This window comes from Apis laboriosa, unplaced genomic scaffold (assembly GCF_014066325.1).
Source record: "Apis laboriosa isolate Shangri-la unplaced genomic scaffold, ASM1406632v1 scaffold58_cov148, whole genome shotgun sequence".
Classification (NCBI taxonomy): domain Eukaryota; kingdom Metazoa; phylum Arthropoda; class Insecta; order Hymenoptera; family Apidae; genus Apis; species Apis laboriosa.
Window position 1 is genome coordinate 579,357 of NW_025223827.1, and position 24,495 is coordinate 603,851.

At 29.1% G+C, this 24,495-nt stretch overlaps 1 protein-coding gene across 2 annotated transcripts in view; it reads left to right on the forward strand.

Moving 5' to 3' along the window:
- LOC122717746 (bifunctional heparan sulfate N-deacetylase/N-sulfotransferase) overlaps positions 1 to 24,495 on the forward strand; it is a 193,235-nt gene that overhangs the window by 106,105 nt on the left and 62,635 nt on the right. For both annotated transcript variants that reach the window (XM_043942118.1, XM_043942117.1), the window contains exon 3: positions 22,124 to 22,321. In XM_043942118.1, coding sequence (XP_043798053.1) covers positions 22,124 to 22,321 — 198 coding nt within the window. The remainder of the gene's footprint in view (positions 1 to 22,123; positions 22,322 to 24,495) is intronic.

Genomic DNA, 24,495 nt, shown 5'->3' on the forward strand with positions numbered 1-24,495 from the left:
TATTCGTCGGGCTAACGACGGATCGAAACGTTACGATTGTTAAAATTTGATTTTTCAGTTCGAAGTTCATTTTAACGTATTGGTTTTTTTCAATATTATCATTCGTAGCAAAAAATATATCGTATAAAAATTGTGTCGAGATATATTATATTTTCATGTTATTAATTCTTTCGTAAACTTTGTTTTTTAAAATGTTTTTTTTTTAATATCGATTGATCATTCACATTTTTTGTAAATAATGTTTAAAAATTATTAGTTTAGGAAATATTTCAATTTGAATTTTATAAGATATATTGCATAAAGGTTAAAGAAAGTATGAATAGGCGAATTTTATACGTTCCTTGTCTCTTATACGATAAATTTTACAAAATTGAATAATTTTTAGATATACGTGAGTTTGTATAGAGAATAATTGAAATGTATTGATGTATTAAAAAATAAATAATTTCAAAAATAATTTCAAAATAAAATTGATTTTTATTTGATTTTTACGCATTCATTAGTAAAAATTAATATCATAATATGTTTTCTTCAATAGTGCGAGTAATAATATTGTCAAAATCAGATGAGATATTTATAGATTTATGTAAAAAGAAAATAAAGATATTTTTAATTTAACAAAATTTTGAATATAATTTAATTTTAATAGGAAAGTATGATTATTTTCCAAACAATAAAATATATACATGAAAATTTAAAAGATTTTTAGATATTTAAAACTATATAAATTATTACATTTAAATTATATTTAAATTCTTATTTTCAGACTTCCATTTATAAAAATGGAATATAGGATGTATAGGAGAAAATATATAAGAGAGGAAAAAAAAGTCTTTTGTGATAAATTTTCAAGAATGCTTGAAAATTTCTTCCACATTGTGGAAAATATATGAGAGGCGTTCGAATAATTTGCGAAATTACAAATGATAAACGAAATAAGAATAATCGATTTTTAACGAGAAATTTTTATTATTCTAAATACTCAGAAATATTCCATCACTTCGATTCAATCGATGTTCCACGAAAATCTTCTCGCAAAAAACGAGTTAAATCCCTATTTAATGAATATAATTGATGGTTAAACGACTGAATTAGAGGTGAAAGATTGCGGTCATTCCTTTCTATAAAGTGCTCGTAAGGCTGATATATGGACGTCCATAAACAAATGGCGTAGAATCCAGAATGGTCGTCGATGAATTTCGGCGCTGCTGCCAAATTGAACGAAATAAACGTTATAGCGAAGTGATGGTCTCATCTTGTGAACATATTGATTTAATTAGATTTTCTTGTTTAATTAAATTGTATGGAGAAAATTAAATCGTATCGATAAAAATGTTTCATTTCAAGTGATTTTATAAAATCTTGTCAAATTAGTACATAACAATTAAATTGTATCGATTATTATAAATCAGTATAGAAGATTGATATTACAGTTTACTTCGCTATAAACCTTAGCACATTTTTCAGAAAAGAAATTGATATGGAGGAGAAAATTCGAAGCAGTTTCAATCGAATGACTATTCTTCGATTTCAATTCAGAATAAGTTCGATTCACCTTTTGTCATCGTATACATCCTATGTAATAATTTACAATACGTCGTTATATAAGTTCAGTGCAAAATTATTCGCAATGAATAATCTTGATATCCTTATTATTTGAATATTTTACGAATATTAATTTCTAAATATCAATCAAATACAAATCGACTTTATCGAAGTTAGTTAGAATAAGATAATTTAAATAATATTTTGTTTTTTGAATATAATATTTGTTGATATTTAAATATCGATTAAAAGATTATCATCAGATTTATCTATATAATTAAATTTAATGCACAATATTCGTATATATATTTTATTATTATTTATTCTTAAGTATCAATCTTCATGAGAATATAAAGTATAAAGCATTCGTATTTTAAAATAATCAACAAAATACGATTTTATAAAAACTTTATCAAAACTAGTGTATAATTCGTTTCTGGTATTATTTGTTTGCACGCTATGAAAGTTGATAACATTTGCTCGAACAATCTACAAAAATTCATCAAGTTATCGCATAAAAACATTTGATATATAAAGATAAATAAAATGAAATAATTAAAAAAAAATAAAATAAAATAATAAAAACAATTTGATCAAAACCAATGAAATTCAAGAGAAACAATTTTTATTTACAATTTCACTGCTATTTATTTTTATATAAATAAATCCATCAACCTTACGCAGATTTATCTAGGAAATTTCATGAAAACCAGTGCATAACACTCGGCGCAAACCATTCAGACCAATAAAATATCCAGCCAATCCTACGAACACATCACCGATTCGCATTCTCTCTCTCTCTCTCTCTCTCAGGATGATCGATCACCCACTTTCGATCAGTCTTCCTTTCGTAATAAATTGATAGATTCTCGAACTATATCCTCGGATCGATATTCCACACACCTCTCTTTTCATTCCAGCTAGAAGTCTCGACTTATCCACCCTCGATTCTTCATTTCTGTCTTTCGTCCTGTTCATTTCCGATATGTCCTTTCACGATTTTCACAACCGGAATTGCATCGTTCCACAATCGAGAAACGTGACCCACGCTCGCACACACGTCCATAATTCTATCCTCGCGTTAGAGAATCGACATTTCTCTTGGATAAAGGGGAAAAGGATTGGAGAGGGGAAAAAAAAAAAAAAAAAAAAAAAAGAAAAGAAAGAAAGATCAAATCGTGTAACTATCGATCGATCAAGCTGGATAGAAGAGTAGCTAGGGGGTGAAAGATCATCGAAGAGAATAACTAGCATCCGGCAATTTATGGACGTCCGGTGAAACTGATTTCGAGGCGGCAGAAATTACTTGTTCAGGAAGTGGCGACCTCCTCGATCTCTCTTCGATCTTTTCATTCGACGTTCGTACGCTCTTGATTCGTTCCGACTTGAACACTCTCCTTTTCCGCTTCGTTCACCGAGTCCCCTGCCTCCAGGGTGCAGTACCGATCGTTTATGCCGTTGCAGAAGAGTCTTGTTTCTTACTGTGACGTGGGAATTGAACTCGGTTCTCTGGAACTAGTGAGTCCTTGGAGAAATGATGGGATGATTGAAGATCACGAGTGAGTGTAGTTATTTCTTTGGAATATTTCAAAAAATTGTTCGCGTCTCGATTCAGAGTTTATTAAAGTTGCTTCTTCCAGAGAATATTGAGTTGAGGAGGTGGATTGCGAAAGATTAAGTCTAAGGAAAGTGGAAAGTTAATGTATCGCGTTGGAGATTTTTACCTGTTTTTATTTATTTGTCCTTGAAAAAGAGCATTAAATAATGGAATAATGGAATATTTTATAGTAAGTTAACTTTTACAAATAATTAATTTTAATAATCGAAATGGAAATGAAATATAAAATTTATTAATTCAATAATTATAAGATCAATTCGGTTTCGGAAACATTCGCATTTCTTAAATTAAATTTTTCTCTTATACCTTGAACCTTTAGAGATATAATGAATATTAAGCTCTTCTCTTCTATTTAACACTTTGTTAACACTAATTTAACACGCAATTTAAAAATCAACGATTACGAATTTCATATCTAATCGAAATTACAATTCTCATCGAAAGCTCGATCCCGCATTACAAGTCAGAACGATAAAAATAAATCGATATATAAAATACGAAACCGGGATTGAATATTCGAAATCACAGGCCGCCATTGCTCGTTCGCCATGCGAGAATCTCTTTTGTCCAGCGACATTAACGCTCCGCTCCGGGTCGCGGCGGGACTAGCAAATTCTACGCGGGTCATTATCGATTAAGCCTGTGCAAATAGTCAAGTAATTCGACTAGCCGATCAAATGCCGTAATCCAATAACTCGAGCCACTGGTGTATACGAAAATGCGTCGATCGAGAGCCGCGGAGTTGCCAACCGAATTACCGCCCGTTGCACAGCCGGTTGGTGGGAGTAACAGAGAGGAGGAAACGTTCGACAAAAGATCGAATTAACCCCGGTGTGCCTAAATTGTCGACCGGCTCGAATTACCGCGCTCGACCGAGGGAACCAGTCATTTTCGGCTCGATCGTGGATTATCACCGCAAGTCAAGCGCTTTCCGGGCCCTGAACCCGAAAACATCCGCCCTGGGGGCTCCAATGAGTTTCACCGATTCTCTCGATGACGAATTTCGTTCCAATGGTTGTTTAACGCAACGTATTGGTTAATTCGATGGTGAATTGTTGAAATGCATCGAACGTATGAATGGATTCTAACGAATTTCGTAGAAAATATTGCACTACAGATTGTATCCAAATTGATAATTTTCTGTTATTTTTTTGTATAATATGTTAACATTGGTTGTAGGAAATATTTATTTTATGTGTAATACAATTAATATTTATGAGCTATTGCAACACGATACTTTTTAATGATTTTTCATCATCAATTCCAAGTATTTATCTTTGAAACAAGTTATTTTATTATAAAATACTAGAGAAATAATGCATTAATTCTGATTCATATCAATTTTTTTAAGTCATTTGTAAAATTAATCTGAAACTTTTGATTTTATGATTTTTATTTTTTTAACATGAAATATGGCAAAACATGCGATAAAAAAATATAACAAAATTTGTTACAAAAAGGATTTTGTGTAATGATAATTCTTATCAAATCTTTTAACGACCAATTGTTAATATTGTTATATATTTTTGTAATTGTTGTACAATTAAATATTTATTATGCAATCTCTTCAATATTAAATTACAATAGAGAATTAAATAGAGAACTTGAAGAAGAGATAAAGACATAGATGTTTTCCTAACAATATAAGATAAGATCGAAATGAAACGCATGCGAATGAAATTCAATATCTCTGAAAAATTCGAATAATTTATCGCATAAATTTTTAAAAATTAATCATTCTTCTTTTCATTTCATTGATATTTTATCATTGTGTTGACATACGATGATGAAAGACATTAAAAAAGAAATTTGTGAAAATGAAAAAGATTAAAAAAAATATCCAAATCTAATTTAATATATAACATATAGATATCATAAACGAGACTTTTTCTTTTTTCTTTTTCTAATTTTTCAAGTTAATAAAATAATAAGAACATCGTGTTTTATCTATTCGAATGCTAACATCGAAGTTTGACGAGATTTTGATCTACGAATTTCACGTGTTGTTCCGTGAAAATCGGCAGATTTATTCCACCATTTTGCATCGAAGTCTGGTGGAGAAGCTTGATATTCGGTGGAAAGAAGTCCAGTCAGGCTTTTATCGCACCTGGCGCCATGCGCTCGCGTGCGTTGGCACCGTTTGCAGCTTGAAGCTCGTGGCGTACGTTTCCTGTCGAATGGTTATCGACGCCGGATAAAAAAAAAAAAAAAAGAAAATGGAGAGAAAAGCACGAGTACAAGTCTACGACGAACATAGTCGAACAACGAAAAAAACGGATACAACGGATGGATACAAAGAGAGAATTTGGGGCTGGATAGGTGTGCTTGCGGTACTTCCGGTAATTTGCCAGGGAAGCATTGTTGGCGAAACTTTTTTACATCCGAAGAGTGGAAAAACTTTCGTAATTCCGCCGATGATGGTGGCCGTAGGTAGGGGACTAAGGACGATGTTTGTTAAAACTGTTCCTCGATCGAGATAAATCCTCCCTCGTCGATTTTACACACATTTTCTCCCCTCTAATTTATGAACTTATTTTCCTTGCATCGTTTTTTTTCCTAGATTTTCAAAAAAAAAAAAAAAAATCAAGTTTCAATCATAGAGAAACAATTTTTCATTGTATTTATTGGATTAATAATAACCTATCGTTGAAATTATTTACGATTTTAAAATTCAGATTTGCAGATAAAATGCAATGGATCTTACCAGATTAATTATAAGATCTACTTTTTTGCAAATACTCGTTTCTATCTTTAATTCTATTTATAAATTTTGATAATCTCTTCTATCAGAAAAAATAGACAAGAGACATATTTATATAATATTAGTAAAATAAAATCAATTAGTTATTATTAGTTAGTTGTGCTTTTAATAAGAATGAATTCAATTATTTATTAAGATTTTATATTAAATATAAAAAAAGTCTTATCGAGTTGTACTATATTTCTAACACTTCTTCATTTCTATGCATCTACCAATTTATCTCATTAGATCATTCCAAATTTCTCTTGCCATTTGCAAGTGGAATTATCAAGTTCACAAGTAAGAGTTGTTAATACTTTCAAACTCGCTAAATTGAGTCCGTTAAAATTGTGATAATAATACATCTCTCTCGAATACGACGAATTAAACGAATTTCAGATAGACAGACAATATCCAGAAAAAAGAAAATCTAACAAAATCCTCGAGAAAGAAAAATTTAGAAAAATTTTACTTAGCCGTGGCAATTCACCACGCGCGATATTAGGCGAGAAACAAGGCATCCATCATCCTTTTTCTCAAATGTGCCACGCTTTTTCACCAGTGTCACTCCCGCGGGTAAAGGGTTAAGCGTCGCAGAAACGGCCTCTCGCGGTTTTAAAGCCGAACGAATTGCGTATCGCGTTTCGTGACCGTAACAGTATATCTTCCCGCGGAGGTTCGTTCACCCTCGCGCGTATACACGCGCCTCGGCCTCTTTCAGACGCAGAAACAACGCGCGCTAGTGTGATACAGTTGAGATAGAGATACGAATTCGTGTACGCCCGCAAAAACCATTCGTAGACAACGATATAGCGTTTCGAACCGGTGAAAATAAATAAGAGACAAAATTTTCTGTTAGCATCATTGTCCTGGCTTGTTTGTCTATCCACCTTATGGCAAATGATCAGAGAAACTTGTGAAGAATTGATTTTATTATTTATTATCGTGAATTATTCGACGTATTAGAAATTTTGGAATAAATTTGAGAATTGAATTTTGTTATTTGATAGTCTATATGTTTTTGGTAATATAATTAATTTTCCAATCTTTCTTGTCACGTTTTGTCTATTTTATTTTTCATCTTATGTAATTATATAATTTATCGTGTATATTAAAAAAAAAAAACATTAAAGATGTAGAATATTAGAAGTAGAGGATTAGAAGGTTTATTTGTTGTCCAAATCATATGTTGTAAAACAAATACTTAATTAATAAAAATTAAATGTTGATCAAGAAAACTTAATGCATTCAACTATAAAGAATTTTTTATTAAACATTTTATAACTTCGTTATAATGCCATTTTAATCGAATCAAACATTGGAAATACAAACGAAAAATTGTACAATACTTTTTACTCGTCATAAATTTTCACAAATATTAGCAAAGGGTGTGCAAGTCTCGTGCAATCACTTTTCGTAAATGAAAATAAAGCAAATCCAATCTATTCGATTTCCTTTATTAATTCTATTAATAATAAAGAAGCACCTAAATATGATTATGCCAATATTTGCTAGATGATCTCCGAGTTACATATAACTGTTTGGCATTTTTTCTCTCATTAGTTTGCATACGTGTACATTATACATGTATATTATAATTTATTAATTATGTATTACATGATATATATTTAATACAAATATTGCATATTAATTTCTTACACGGCACATAATTTTTGCAAAATGTAAACCAGATTAGAAGCCTGACAAGGAAGAATGGAAAATGAATCCGAGGTTGACGAACGGTAATCTGCTTAATTTTGTGCAATCGACACCGACTGGAACAGACACTGTCGGGATTCCGCGAGACTGTTCCAGTTTTCCAACATACACATCTGCACGAGAGCAGAGGCCAATTCATAGCACGGTGACGACATTCTCTGCTCAGGTTATGCGGGGCAAAACATTCTGCGCGGAAAGTACCGATTAGGATCCATTAGCATCGTGTCCCGTGACGAGAAATTCCCGTGGCTTTAACGAGAAAGCATGCACACGGAAAATACTTGCCCTTTGTGCATCTTTGGATTATTCAAACGATTAATCGTTATCCTTTCCTAATTCATTGTAAATAGATACGCAGTGATATATGATAGAAAATGTATGGAGAGAAATTTTCTTCATTAGTGAAGAAGGATATCGTTTAATTTTAATTAATAACAATGAACGATGATTTATTATATAAAATATTTGTACTTGAAATATAATCAATAGTTTTATTTTTTATTTTTTTTTTTTCAACTTTAAATCGTTGCTTTTAAAATTTCTTCGAAAATTAAACTGAAACTTTTTATTCGTCATAAATTTTCACAAATATTATAAAAGGTGTACAAGGTCTTGTGCAATCACTTTTTATAAATAAAAATAAAGCAAATCCAATTTATTTGATTTTCTTTATTAATTCTATTAATAATAAAGAAGCACCTAAATATAATTGTGCCAACATTTACTAGATGATCTCCGAGTTACGTATAATTGTTTGCCATTTTTTCTATAATTAGTTTGCATACGTGAACATTATACATATATATATATTATAATTTATTAATTATGTATTATATGATATATATTTAATACAATTTATTTGATTTTTTTTATTAATTCTAAAAAAATTTTATTAAAAATTTTATTAATAATAAAAAAGCAAATATGATTAAATATGATTGTGCCAACATTTGCTAGATAATCTCTGAATTACATATAATTGTTTGCCATTTTTTTCTCTAATTAGTTTGCATACATGTACATTATTATATTCTCAAAAATTGGAATTGTTAAATTTTTTTGTAAAAGTAATTCCAAGTCTTAATACGTTTCATTCCTGTAATTATGTGTCATTAATATTTATCTTACTAAAAAATATCGAATTTGGAAGGGAATTTCTATAAATGAGTCTTTTGAAGTCTAAGAAACATTTGTAACTCTCCTCTTATCGACCATCCTCGACAACACATCACATTCCACGTCATATATGATCTATGTCATTTCAACGGACAAGTTTAAGATACACATCCATCTTACGCATAATTCATACTCAACACTGCCATCTTCCATTAATCTGAAGAAGCAGAGTTGGTGCACAGAGAAGCTCGGTTCACCGGATCTTCCCAACTTCTATAAATAACTCCTTCGATTTCACTTTTCTTTTTCCGGCATTCAACATTCCTCGCAATAAAAATCCCAAAGGAGAGCGTTAACTTCAAAGAACAACGAGCTATATTATGTACATTCGTCCGCCAACGAACCATGCGTATTTCTCTTGCTCGATGCAACATGACGCAAAACTTCCTCTTCATCATCGTCCCTTTAACCCCTCCCCTCCCCCCTCCTTAAACGTTTTTCTTATTAAACGTCGTAGTTTCACGGTAGAGGAGGAGCGAGTTAGGGTTCGTAACTGTAGAGGACGAGATGGCTAATAAAGGCGGCCCTCGAGAAGCAATTTTAGATTAAGGGGAACGCCATTGTCGCCTATCGACAGCCGATTAAATTACATCGAGAATTGCTCCGAACATGGCATAGAGTAAGAGGGTACGCGTCGTAGATCGCGTTGAATTACCGCCTCATATAACAGCACCTCGGTACTTTTCGTGCGGATAATCGAATTACACTCGAGGCGTTTTCCCTGATACCGTCCCCTCCTTTTCCTCCTCCCTTTTTCTTTTCCTCCATTTCACAGACCTCTATATATATATATATATATCGAAGGAGGGGCGGCTGGCTTCTACCCTCGATGAAACACCTCGTTTCCGGCAGGCTGACTCGCCCGAAACGCGTCAATAGAGAAGGGAATCGCGTCGATTTTACGCGCGCTCGCCTTCCAGGGAGAGTTGGTAAATCGAGGAATATACATACATTTCGCGAACCTCCTGTTTCGCTGAGTTTGCGCACGAATTCCTGATTGAATTCGAAAGGGTGGTTGGACGCGGAGTAACGGTTGAACGCTAGACGCTTTCTCCATCGAGTCAGACTAATTTTTTTTCAACGTTTTTTTATTTTGCGAAACTTATTTCGTCGTGATGCGATGAAAGAGCGTTCGAATTATTTTTGTGGTTTTCACTTGAATTTTTAATCGGTAGATTTTTTTTAATTACATTTAATGTAATTTTAATATTGCATCCGATATTTTTATTGCTTTAATGTTTTTTTTTTTACATGGAATTTAATACCGGCCGTTGAATATTCTGTTTCATTTTTAATTTGATGCTTTATTAATTAATATATCCGTGTTTTCCATTCGTCGTATAGATAGGTATAGATTCTCAATTTAAAATTTATTTTATCCTAATATATCCTTTTCCCCCTTTCGCTTTAAACAATAATATGTAATCTTTCTGTATTATATTTGCATAAAAAAATATTAAATTACTTACTTTATCACGTAAAAAAGTAAAGGGAATTTTCTTAACATCGATCACTTAAGATTTCTTCTAAATAAATAGAAAAAAATATTTTATTCTCTTTATTTATAAATTAACAATAATTAAAAAACAAAATCAGTAAATCAGTAATAATTCGTTTAAATTAACGTGAAACTTTGGTATATGATTTGAAAAGATTATAAAATAGCATAAGAAATAGATAAACGATAAAAGTTGCTAACTTCGATATAGTTTTAATATAATTCGCAATGATCGTAAAATAATCGTTGGAATATTCGAGAATATCATCATAAACTTCATGAATTGATTATTTAAATTTTGGATCGAATTTTTTAATTTTAAATTTCTATATCAGGGATTATGAAATATTTGCTATATTATAAGATAAATAATCAAAATCAAATAAAATCCTATTCAAAAACACAAATTTAATTAAGATTATTGTTTCGCAATGTTCGAAACTAATTAAAAAAATATCAGTTTACTATAAAAAAAAAAACAAAAAATCAATTAAAAAAATATATAACAAATTCAGATATCTCAGTATTAATTTACTTAATGTAATATTTTTTACTTTATATCACGCCTTCCTTAAAATGAACAATCAATCGATTATTCAGTTTATGTAAATGCAATTTATCAAAATTGCAAGCGTGTCAAAATCGAAATATCTTTTTTTCTGTCTGCTATAGCTTTTTTTGTTGTTCGTGCTTTTAAACGTATTAAAAATATATATGTATATATTTTATATATTCAGTACGTGTCATCTTAAGTACACATGCAATATTGTATATAATCATGTGTATTTAAATAAATGTATTTAATTACATATGAATGAATATTAATATGAATGAAATCCTTCGTAATTGTAAAATATTAATATATATATATTAATTTATTATATAATTTATTAAGATTATATTTTCATAAATTTCGAGGTTGTTGGTAGAAAAATAAATTAAAACATCTTTTTTTTTTTTTATTTAATAAGCTTAACGTCGTATCAACATCATAGATTATTAGCGACTTACAAAAATTTACAGTTACTACAATTTGGTGAAAATCTCGATGCTCTCATTAATAAAATTTATTCAATAAATTTCTGTTTTGGTACAAAAAGACTAATATATTTACATTGTCCCATAAAAATTTATTTCTTGTAGGAAATAATTATATTTCCATCAATTAAGAAACATCAGAGGCAATTGATATTAAATGAATACTGATTAATAATAAAACTATAATAATAAACTATAATAATAAAATTAATAATATATGTATATTTAAATACATTAAATATCCATTTCTATTAATGGTCTTAATTTTAAAAATCCGATAGATTAGAAGAACTCTATAAAAAAAGAAAAATAGTGGATTATAAAAGATGAATAATTATAAAATTGTAAAACATTATATAGAAAAAAAAATCGTGCATCGATTCGCATCCAGGCATTGCCTCATCTTTTCAGTTCAACGTATGCTACATCCCAAAAATTGTGTAATTATAAAATGCATATGAATCCTATTTTTCGTTTTTTTTGTCGAATCTGACAAAAGATTACGACAAACAATAATCTGATCATTCAAATAATTTTCTATCCAATACAACGAATCATTTTATTACTGTATCGTTCTACAAGTAGATTCTTCAATGGAAATATTCTCTGAAATGATCTTCTTACAAAACGTGTTGTTGGAACGCAACTACGAACGGTATTTCGCGATAGAAGGATTAGAAGAATATTTCCCGCTGGCTGGTTGCCTCACTCGTAATTATTGATGAGGGGGTTGCAAAGTTAACGAGGAGCGCGAACAAGCCGGAGGAAACTCTTGCTGAAGATTTACAAGCATGTTGATGCAACCGGGTAGCCCAGGTATTCCGTTGATGTACCACCTTAAGTAATCATACTATTGAGGTCGATGTTGTTAGCTAAAACATTGAATTCCGCGAAGTACGCGTTGAATAATTCCAGTCATCCATTAGAGGAGGCACATGTTCCTCAAGAAAAGGGAGGAGGAAACCTGTATCGTTGTTTCTGATGTGCGAGGGTCAACGTGTTGTTTCCACGAATTTCCTCCTCTTAACTATGAACGTAACTATGGATTCAGAGCTTTCTAACGTTTTTAACACTAGATTTACGGACATTAACTATATATCTTTTTTTACTGAAATCCGTCTTTTTGACGGGTATATTAAAATGCAATTATTTATTTAAAATTTATAAATTTTTATTTACTTGTTGTCTACAATATATTTTTTACATGTAAACTCTATCTTGGATGTATACTTTCCGCATATACATACTTGTTAGATTTAATGCAAATATAGTTAGACCTCAGACACTGAATTGAAGCTAGTATTTTGTTCGTCGTGATGATCACTGCCCAAGTCTTCAACTAATTGAAAGAGAAAATTCTTTCGAATTTTGTTTATTCCAGTGGTCTCTTTGTATAGTAATTCAGGCCATGGCTGCCAAATTTAAAAATTATAAAACACACGAAGGGGCCATCTACGGGATCTTGCTTTCAGTATTTTCTTCATTATCAGCATCTTTTATTTCAGTTTCGCTTTCAATATTTGAAATAATACGCATTCTTTTTTTTTACGGTATGTATTGTGATAATTTTCATTTCCACTGTCGTCAGAATCTTCAATTTCGTTTATATTGTCAAATTCTTCCTCGCATAATTCGTTTATATCAGAATCCGATCCAGATTGGTCTCCATTTATGCTGATTATTCTTTTTATTATTCTTTTTTATTAATTCCATGTCTTTTGAAGACTTGCCTATAATAATATAAACGTAAAAAAAATATTTTTTTTGAATAGATTTTGAAAATATCTTGAAAAATTCAAATGTTCACTTACGAAAAGAAATTTTTGCTAAGTTTCCAAATAGCACTTATTTTTTTTTACAAAGCACTCTTGAAATCTCTCTCATAAATCTATTTGTTTTATAAAATAATAAGACAGATTCACTTACAAAAATCACTTCTTTTCTCTGCACTTCTCAAAATTCTTTTCTCAAAATTCATCGTTGAAGAGATTTGTTATCATACAACAATTATAAACAACATTTGTTTGATTATTTATTGCTAAACAGTCGTCATTTGCTTGATGTTACTTTTTCTTATTCATTATTATTTCATTTTTGTTATTTTACAATAATTGATCTATGTAAATAAATCCGTCAAATTGGCGGATTTTCATAAAAATAGGTAAACAATATCTAGAAATAATAAAATATAAATGTTCCAGAGAAAACAAATAGAAATATATATTTGCTGCATTTCATTATTAAAAACCAATATATAATGTTTAAAGAATAATATTTGCGTATTCAGAATTGTTAAGCATAAAATCGAAAACCTGTGAAATTGACGGGTTCCATAAATCTAATGTTAACAACATTCTTGTTATCGGGTGTGAGATAACAAGATTGTAGTTGAAGGAATCTAGTAATCTTAGAAGTTGACTGAGTGGTAGAACGAGGAAAAATTGAGCATTCTTACGTTTAGTGTAATACATTAAAGAATTTTCGCATTGCCAAGTTTTATGAATCCTTTTATTTAGATGAGAAAATTGTGTTTGTTTTAATATCTACTAAAAGCGTTCGTAATAATAATTTCTAATTGAAAAATTGAAAATTTTTTTTCCCTTCAAAATTCTAACTCTGTAATATCGATTAGGAACGAACGATGGCATCGAAAAAAATTAAAATTCAAATGTCTATCCTATACATAATTATAATTATTCGTCGAATATTCCCGACTTTGTTAAAAAAAGAATTGAAATAAGAATGATTCATTAAAAACTGCGTGTCGAGAGAGGGATGGCAGCGAAAGCAAACGATTCGAGGTAATATCAATGTAATATCAATTATGCGTAGAAAGTAGGCGCGATCGATCATCGACGATGATAATAAAGAGCTTCCGCTGTTGCAGAACGTTCGTTTAAAAAGCGAGCGCGTGTCCCATTTCAACGAATATTCACACGATAACACCTTGCCATAAAGGTAATCTTTATCCCGTCTTTAACGATCCGAATATTAATCGAATATTATATTAGAATTCGAATCTTCTCTTTATTCAGATATTCGTACGGTGTATACGTTAATTTATAGATTCGAATGTATTAAGTGGTATCCATAAACCGGTATCCAATGGGAACGCGGAATTTGGGTCAGATGGCATCCACTAATAAGCCTCTACGCTAATAGGCTTATTCGATACCGTGATGCACGATAGGATGACGTTCCGTATATCTCGGACCAGATTAGCGGCCTACTCGAAAGCTTACACGTGAACACAGACATGGATCTTTCCGGATATGAAGCCAGACTCGCGCTTTTATAGGCTAGCCGCTTCTCCTTAATGGAGTTTAAATCGCATCGCGTTGGAGGCGCCATGCGCCAGGCAGTGAATATCTCCGCGCTGATATTTCGCGCGTCTTTATTTTTGTATCTTTTGTAATTGTTTCTCGCTTGCATTTATTTGAATATTATAGAATATTATATAAATCATATTACGATAAATCAACAATTATTTTTAATAATTATAGAGAGTGATCTGTGGTACAAATGAGATCAGAGAGATTCTATGGATTAAAGTAAGACGAAAATAAATAGAATGAAGTTCTTTCATATATCAAGTAATCGATTTTGAAAAATTTTTTTATCAAGTAAATCGAGTTTGAAAAATTTTCAAATACAAATAAAATTAACTAATTCTTTAGCCAATTTGATTGAACATGAATAAGCTATCATAAATGATTATTTTATATTTATAAATAAGCAAAAAGTGTAAAATAAAATTTAGTAATTCTTTTTTTTTTTTTAAAAATTCGGATTGAACAGTTAAGGAATTTTGATAGATTTTCGAATTCGAATTTTTTCATTATTAGTTTATTCATATTTTAGAAAATTAGCTAGTTTCATTTATATTTGAAAAATTTTCAAATTTAATTTACTTAAAAACGAAATGTAATTTCGTTATTGTTGATTTTTGTATTTTTCGAATTATAGAATTTTTCTAATCCTATTTGTACTACCATGAATTATGGATCACTCTGTATAAAGGATTATGATTTTCGATTATGAACGAACACTAACAGGATTAAAATCTTATGTTGAGATTATCGAGATGTTATTTAATCAATTTTATATTAAAAAATCATGCAAATTTATAGAAATATATTTTTTTTAATAATAAATATTATCGTTAAGTGATTAAAGTAATTTTTATTAAATCTTTCGAAATTTTTCCTCGTAGTTTTAATTTAACATTTGCATATGTGTGATAATGGCACGTCTGTGTGTATGTGACTTGTTGCTAGTAAACATCATTAAATATATTCATAAGTATTATTTAAGTATTATTGTGTCAATTGTTTACACAAAACATGACATCTGATATTTTCTAGATTTTATTTTGAATCTTATTTTATTTTTACAAAAAAATATATTTCTTTAAATAAATTTTCAATATATCAATGTATCAAATAGGAGATATTCAAAAATGTAGAATAAAATTCTTTCATTTGAAGTTTTATTTTCAATTAAAACAAGTTTGATAAATTTTTAAATAACCAGCTAAAATTAACTATTTCCCGATTAGATACGAATGAATCATCAATAAGTGATTACTCTACGATATTTTATCCCAAATGTAAAATAAAATTTTATCGCGATTAAATTTTATTGTAAATTGTAAATATATACAATCAAAATCGATTTTAAAATTTTTTCTTCAAAATTTTTAAATTCAGTTTTCTCGAAAATTAATTTTTTAATGAAAAAATTTATTCTACATATTTTACTCACATACATACTCACAAAATAATCAATTGACCAGACAACCAATTCGTTTATATATAATCAGCTAATTTTACTTGAAAATTCTTCGAACTTGTTTTAAAAACGAAACAAATAAAAAAGTTTTATTTTATTCTATATTTTATTCTACGTTTTATTATTATTTTTTTGTTTTTTTACGTAAAATCACCTTTTGTTGTATATATAGGACATATATAAATAGAAGTAATATCTAGCTCTTTTCTTAGCAAGCAATTTATTCTTACAATTCATTATCATGACTAGAGATACTAAAAAAGAAATATTATTCATAACGGATTTATGTTTTCTTATGTTAAAATCTTATATGATTTTATCGTATATGAAAGATTCATTAGTAATATTATAAAATATCATTTATTTTTGTTCGTATAGCATTGAAAACATATATAAAAATATCTGTTATGCATCAATTATTAAAATTTATTGATTAAGAAGAAATTTGAAAGTATAAATACATTTTTTAATATCAGAATTTTTAAAAATTTTGATAAAAGAATAATTATTTTTCTAATTTTTCTGTTTTTAATTTATTGTACTTTTATTACGATGTTAAAGAATTAACATAGGAAATGGATTAGTAATAAATTAAATTATAACTTAATAAATAAGAACGATATTAAATTTATAGATAATATATTATTATAAAAATTGTGTAAAGAGTTTTTTTTTACAATTTCACATTTTTATAACAAATCTTTAATGATATTTTGAACAGATGTGCAACTTCCGGGTACATGAGCATCGCTATGACCTGTTTGGGGTAAAATTAGCGAGGATTGTGCAAATACTATGACTATCTTCTTGGAAATCTATTTATAGAAACACACGATTCGAGTATAATATTACAGGTATAATATATTTGTTTCTACATAGAGTATTTGTATAATATGTCACGTATGATGAGAAATTAACAATGATGAGAAATTACCGTTATTTAATTGTATTAATTTTATACAATATGAAAGAAATGAAAAATAAAATAACGAGCAAATATAGTTAATCATTTTTTTTAATATATATAATTATATTGAATAACAATAAAATTTCATAAAAATTAATAATCAATGTCGAGAAGAGCATTATGATTATACATATAGTATATGATCATATACGTCATAACATATGACGTAGTAATGAACATATTAAAAGATATATTGAAAATAAATGTACAAAAATTTTTTTATTTCATATGAGAATATCTATTTTATTATTTATTATCTTACAACAAATTGTAATTTATATTATTACTAAAAAATATATTAGTTGTATTATCTCTTCAAAAAATATAGAAAAAGTATATTTCATATAGGAATATTCAAGTTTTAAATTAAAATTTTATAAATATAAAATCTTGATTATCGATTATTGGATATTCGAACATTTAATAATTATAAATATTATGAATATAACATATTAGGATATAATTTACAATGTAATTTATATATTCTAATATATTATATTATAAAAGCTAATGAAAGCGATGGTGATCAAAATTATTGAAAGTATTAAAGAAATTTACAACGAAAGAAGCATAAAAAAGATGATATCAAATGATATTCCAAAAATATTCACAGAGATATGTAAATGGTATGAAAATACAACAAAAAAATATTCCTACGGAATTACTAACTTCGAAAAAAAGTATGCAATTTAATAAGCAAATAAAGCAAATAAAATATAATTTGTATATATATAATAAATATAAATAAATAAATAATAAATTGTAATATTTCATATGAAATGTGTTCGATCCCGAGAAGTTTATATAAAAATGAGATTTTTTATATAAACTTGAGATTGTAAATAGAACACAGATAATTTCATAAATTTCATAAAAAAAAAAAGCTTCTTCCCGACTCCTTTACACTGCAATTTTTCAAGAAAAATTTCGAAAAATCGAGTTGAAAAATTGAGTTTCAAGCTAGATATAATAATGTTATTTTTATAAGATCGTAATGGCCTTCGATGGAAGATTGTATCGAACCTATTCAGCGAGATGGCGTCGCAAAGGAAGAGCGTTCTATAATTTCCCGGGCAAGAAGTGCCTCAAGTATTTCAAATATTCGAAGTTCGCGACGGACTGAATGCCGGCCGCGAAGTGTACGCTGCATACTTTCCACGGCGTTTCCTTTCAAGGGAAAAGTTGGTGGAAAGTTCGCTGACTGCGGGGCCGAGCGGCACAAAAGATTCGATTTGAATTTCATACCGGCGATTATGGATGTAGATTTCGCCCGTGGCGATTCGATTCCATTCGGGTCCACTGTGCGACCAAGTCCGCACGATTCTCGCGTTTCCGTCTAATGGCCCGGAACTGGCGAAGATCTTTTTCCTTTTTTTTTTTTTTAAATATTCGAAGTATAATTGTTTCGAATTATTGTGGAAGATTATTATAGATTGAGTACAGCATAAATTTAAAATATAATTAATTTAACTCGAATTTTAAGTAAAATATTTCGATCACTTATTTTATTTATTGATTAAAGCTTAGAATATTTAAATTAGATTAAAGTAAAATTTAGTACATTAATTTAGTAAATTAATTTATTCTGTCTCGATATTTTTCTATTTAATTAATATTCCATGTAAAATTATATTATTAAATATTATAGTTATTTTATAATTATATTAATGATAATTTTCACACACACACACACACACACACACACACACATATATATATATATATAAGATATTTTCTTTACGCTTTTAATAAAACAAAACTTCAAACAATTCCAAACAAAAGCACAACTTTTTCCTTTTCTATAAAACATAACAAGCTTCATCACTGATATTAAAAATTTCAAGCTTGAAAATCAGTTTCAAGCAAGAAGGAAAATCAAAAAAGAAAAAAAAAAAAATGCAATAAAGAAATTCTCTCTATAGTATTTATCAACAATATTCACGTTACATCTAGCTGAACTTTCCACAAAGGGCAAAAACTTCCTCCTAGTTTCAACAACTTCAAAATTATACCCAACAACCCGAAACAACAAACCATACGTATCATCTTACAATCTCCTCGGTATCTACCCGTTATCCAGTTCATCAGGGTGGGGTGTAAAGGCTCGATGCATTATACGGAGTGGAATTAACACGTCGTCAGTCGCGAGACTTTGCCCGATAAATCATTGACCATCGACCTTTCGCCAGTCGAAGTTGCAGCCGAGTCGAGTGATCGATAAACCGGACCTCCGGTATTACGGGGCAAACAGCCCGATATTACGCCACCGGTCACGTACATCAAGACGAGTTTTGTCGGACAAATTGCGAGCGGAAATAGGCGTGTTTGTGTTTCGACGTTAAGCTCGAAACATTGACGAAAGAGCGAGAGATAAAGGGGGGAAAAGAGTTCGTTTTCCATTCTCGGCTCGTTCGTTGCGATTTTTAAAGTGGTCCGCGCGGCCGGACACGGAAAATTTGTTACGCGCGGCCGGACACGGAAAATTTGTTACGCTCGTCCGTTTTATTTCATCGTCAACGATCCCGATTAATGTAAAAACCTTGTATTCCCCTCCGTCGAAACACGTTGTTCGACGATAATTCTCGCGTATGGAGTATAGATTCGGGGATAAGTAGAGTTTGTATTTTCGTAGTAGTGGAATTGGATGTTATTTTCGATCGAAGATTTTGACAATCCGTAAGATCGTGTTGCGGTGTAAAAAATTAATATTATTATTTTATTACAATTTTTTACGATTGCATAAACTGTAAGTTAAATAATTAATTGATATTAATTTTTTTTTATTCAGATTCTTAAAATTTTAATATTATTATTGAGATTTCTAGTTAGCAAATTAAAATGCATAGATTATAAACTATTATAAGTTTTATTCTAATGAGAGAAATAATAGAGAAATTTCTGATTTCTAATTTGTAAATTTAGATAGATTTTGAATCCGTTTTGATCATTATCTCCATTTGAGGATTCAATATTTGGTAGAATAATGAATGAAGAATTAAATCTCGCAGTATTTGTTTAATTGGAATATATCGGAATAATTTATCGCGTGGAACATTAATTAACAAATGAATTTCATAAATCACCCGGGATTATTACTTAATTACTTAAATGATTAATTTGTTATATTTTTTGAATGTTTATTGTTTTTTTTTACTATACTTTTTATATGACAAAACTTCATTGAAAAATATTAGAAATGAATAATTTTACAATTTCTAATATCTTAATTATAACGTAAACTATAAAGATTGAAGCTTTAATCTCGTGATAAAGCTCGATATCTTATATTATTTATTATTATTTATTATTATATCCCATATATTATTTTTCATCTTATCCCCGTATTTTTCATTTCCTATTGAAACTCTGAAAAAATGCATTCGATTTAACAGAAATGTGAAATCCCTCAGAGAGATTCTTGTCAACTGTGATTGTATATTAAAATTTTAAAAGATCTCTCCGATCTCGATATATTAGAAATGTTGATCTCTACCCACGCAATGGGATTAAAACTGGGAAAAGGGACTTCGAAGGCTCGAAACGGTGCATTCCTCAAAAGATTCCAGTTATTCAGATCTCGGCAATGGCGATTTCGATGAAGGAATTCTTTCATCGTTCTCAGGACGAATCTCTTTTTTCCGGTTTCTTTGAGACACAATCGGATTATCGGTAATCGTAAAAATGCCGCCCGATTCATGCCAAGTGGAGCAATCCGACCGCTTTATGCGACATGACCAACTCAGGAACATTATCTCGTCTCTTGCTGTTTTCTATCCTCGTCACGTGAAAAGAAAATTTCTCGTTCCTCGAGCTAAACGGTCGAAATTTTTCAAAATTGGAACGAATTGCGATAAATTTATACGAAACGCATGGTGTTGTATTATTATCGAGAATAATATAGTGATTTGATGAACTTTTTAGGTATTGGCGAATTTAATAAAATAAATAGAAAAAATATGGATAAATAACTATTAAATGTTATTGAATTTATAACAGTGTAAAATAATAGTGAGAGTGCACGATCTGTTAATTAATGATATTTATGTAAAAATTTTAATGTATTTATAATTTAATCTGCGGAAGAATAAAATATGAATTTGCAAAAATTTTTTCAATGAGTATTGAAATCGTGATTGAAATGTGAAATCAAAACTTTAGATCATTTAATCTATTCATTTCCATTTATGGTTTCATATAAATTTTATAGATTTTATTTCAAAAATATAAAACGTAATAGGAAATTTTAGGTGATTTTGGATTTTAATAATTTTAATATCAATAATCCGGAATATTAAAGATAAAAGTAATTTGCATATTACATACACAGTTACATTATTCAGGCTGATAAATTAGCCGTTGACTTGTTGATTTAATGAAAATTTTAAGAAACAATTAATTGATTATGTTATAACAATGTAAAAGGTAAATTTTATGATGATTAATATTGAAAATTAATATTTATCTGATATTATATATATATTCCTATATTGTTTTTAATTAATTCGTAAGAGAGAACAATTGTAATGAAATTGTAATAAATATATTTTTTTTAATTAAATGAAAATAATTTGGAATTATTTTCTGTTTCAAATTATTAATATAAGAATCGCCATCTTATTGAAATTTTTACTCTGCATTATTTTTTTTAATTAAAACAAAGTTTCAGATATTTTATGTTTTTTTTTTATATTCAAGATTTGAAATATATTATGCAATAATTTTTTATTTATCTTAAATTACTATTCCAATACTACTATATTATATTATATACTATACTATATTTTCTTTAATCCGTGATTAGTAGTAAGTTTTTATAAATTATTTGATTATTTTCTAATTTTTATAAAGAACTCGTAACAACATAACATAATACAATAATAAGAGTAATATAAATAGAACAATTTTGCATTATATAGTGTTTGCTGAGTATACATAAAATCTTGAATTCAAATAATTTCACTAACTTTGATAAAACTTGATCCTAAGAAGCTTATAATCGATTATTTCTAAAGCTTCCATATTTTGTTTCAGTCTAATCCATCGAGACACTAGACCAGAGCCATCGATCAGGTGTTCGACGCTGAGGGGCGCAACGAGGTTACCCTCTGCGCCGGATCATCGTAGCGAAGCTCGTTTGAGGACGGATCCAAAGGTATTGGTCTTCGTGGAAACGCTGTATTCTATGTTGGGAAAAAACATAGCGGAACTGCTAGTCTCCAATCGAATCAAGTGAGTGACGAAACAAAACCAATCATTTTATTCTAACTTCATTAATTTCATCAAAATTTCGAATTTGATAAATTTAACTTCAACTAACGAAAAATTAATAGGTCTTCAACTTTCAACAATTTTCGATGGTTCAATATTCTATTAAATTCACTATAACTAACATTGTTATAACCAATATTCTTTCAACAGCCGAAAAAGGAATTTTTCAATTCGAAACTTTTATCAGATGCGATTCTTTATATTATAATCACGAGTTTCTTTAGAATAAAAAAAAAAAAAAGGAAAAAACGATAAAAATGAAGATATCGAACAATTCCATCGATATTTCTTTATAGATAGTTTTCCCTTCTTTATAGATAGTTATCGCGATGAGATTTTTACTAGTGAATTTCGTTGTTATCATCGAGTAAGATACACTTATTTTCCACTTGAATAAACGATCAAAGTCGTGGTTGGAAAAACTTTATCTCGTTAGCGTGTGAGCAGATATCTTTCTTAAATATTTTGATAAGGACATTATACTATTCTAATAAACTTTGTTATATTTCTTTTGATAATTTATTTTTTTTTCTGTAAGTTATCTTGCAAATAACATTTATGGATATTTATATAAGACATTTATATAATAAGAATATCAAAATTTCTATTAAAATAAAAAGTAGAATTTTATGAGAGAAATAGTACAATATATAACATTTATATAAGAAGAGTATCAAAATTTCTATTAAAATAAAAAGTAGAATTTTATGAGAGAAATAGTACAAGTTGTATTGAACGTGCAAAAAAAAAAAAAATAAGATATTTTATTATTAACGAAAACATTAAAAATTCGCGTATTCTATCATTATTATTAACAATTATCTATATAATTACAATTTTTTAAAATCTAATTTTTTAAAATCGTTTCTAACAAATTTTAAATAAGGAAAAGAAATTTATATTAAAAATAATAATAAGTATTCTGCACGTGAATCCTTTTTGTAAATTAAATACATATAACATTTTTATTATTGAATTAATATTTTGCAATATAATAAGCAAGTGATATTAAAATATTTTTTGAATCAAATTTATAACAAAATATTTAAAAACACATAATTTTCTAGTTAATAATTACAGCGATAAGTTACCGTTATCGTTGTTTTAAACGTATCAAGTATGCCATATTTTCACTGCGTGCAGGTATTTTTATTTTATGCAGGCAAGAAAAAAAATTTCATTATACATTTATCGACAAAAAAAAGAAACAAACTAATATTTCGCAAATTTATCGGTAATTATATAAAAAAGGAAACTCTTTACTGATTTTAATAAGTGAAATAAATTGTTATGTCATGATAACTAAACAATTTTTTCCTATACATGTTATCGCTCAGTTTGAGTATCCGAGATATTAAAAAAAACTTTCTTTCATCGGCAATTTCCTCTTCTAGATAATTATCTTTTTATCTTTATTTGGTTTTTATACAAACATATTTAAAAAAAAAACTTATTGCTTACCATCCCATGTTACTTTTAACCTCGGAGAATGAAAAAAGAATAAATAAATTCACAAACAATTAGTTTGTTTCTCAGTTTAATATTTATTAAAATCCCAAGCATAAAAAACTCGACGATTCTCAATCATACAAAATTTTACTACAAAAAGAAATTAAATAAAAAAATAAAAATACATCGAGCTAACATCGGATTAAACTTTAAATCAAGCCCCGAATATTCGATCAATAAACGGAGACCTTGGTCCACATCCTGGTTCACCTGATTCTTGTAGTAATCATAGAACAACGACTGGCTAATATAACAGGATGGCCAATCAATCCCCCTCTAATAACAGAATTTACCACAAACGGCGACTTGTCCATCCCACGATCGTCCCAATAAAGAGACTAAACCAACCCAAAACGTTATTAAGCGAGAAGAAGATGCGCAAAGCATCCGATCCAATAATGAACAAAGAGAGAAACACGAGGGGGGGAGAGTAACGATGCCAACCACCCTCACGGAGAGAGCTAGATGAAGCGTCATAGGTGGATAAAGCGGATGGATACACGGTATGACAGAGAGCATGGCAAGTTGCCTTGCCTTCTATAGTACACGTTCTACACTTGTGCACGTGTAAAACGTTCCACGGCGGAACGGCTCGTGCGAGGGGATGCCGTGACAAAGGGCAGTGT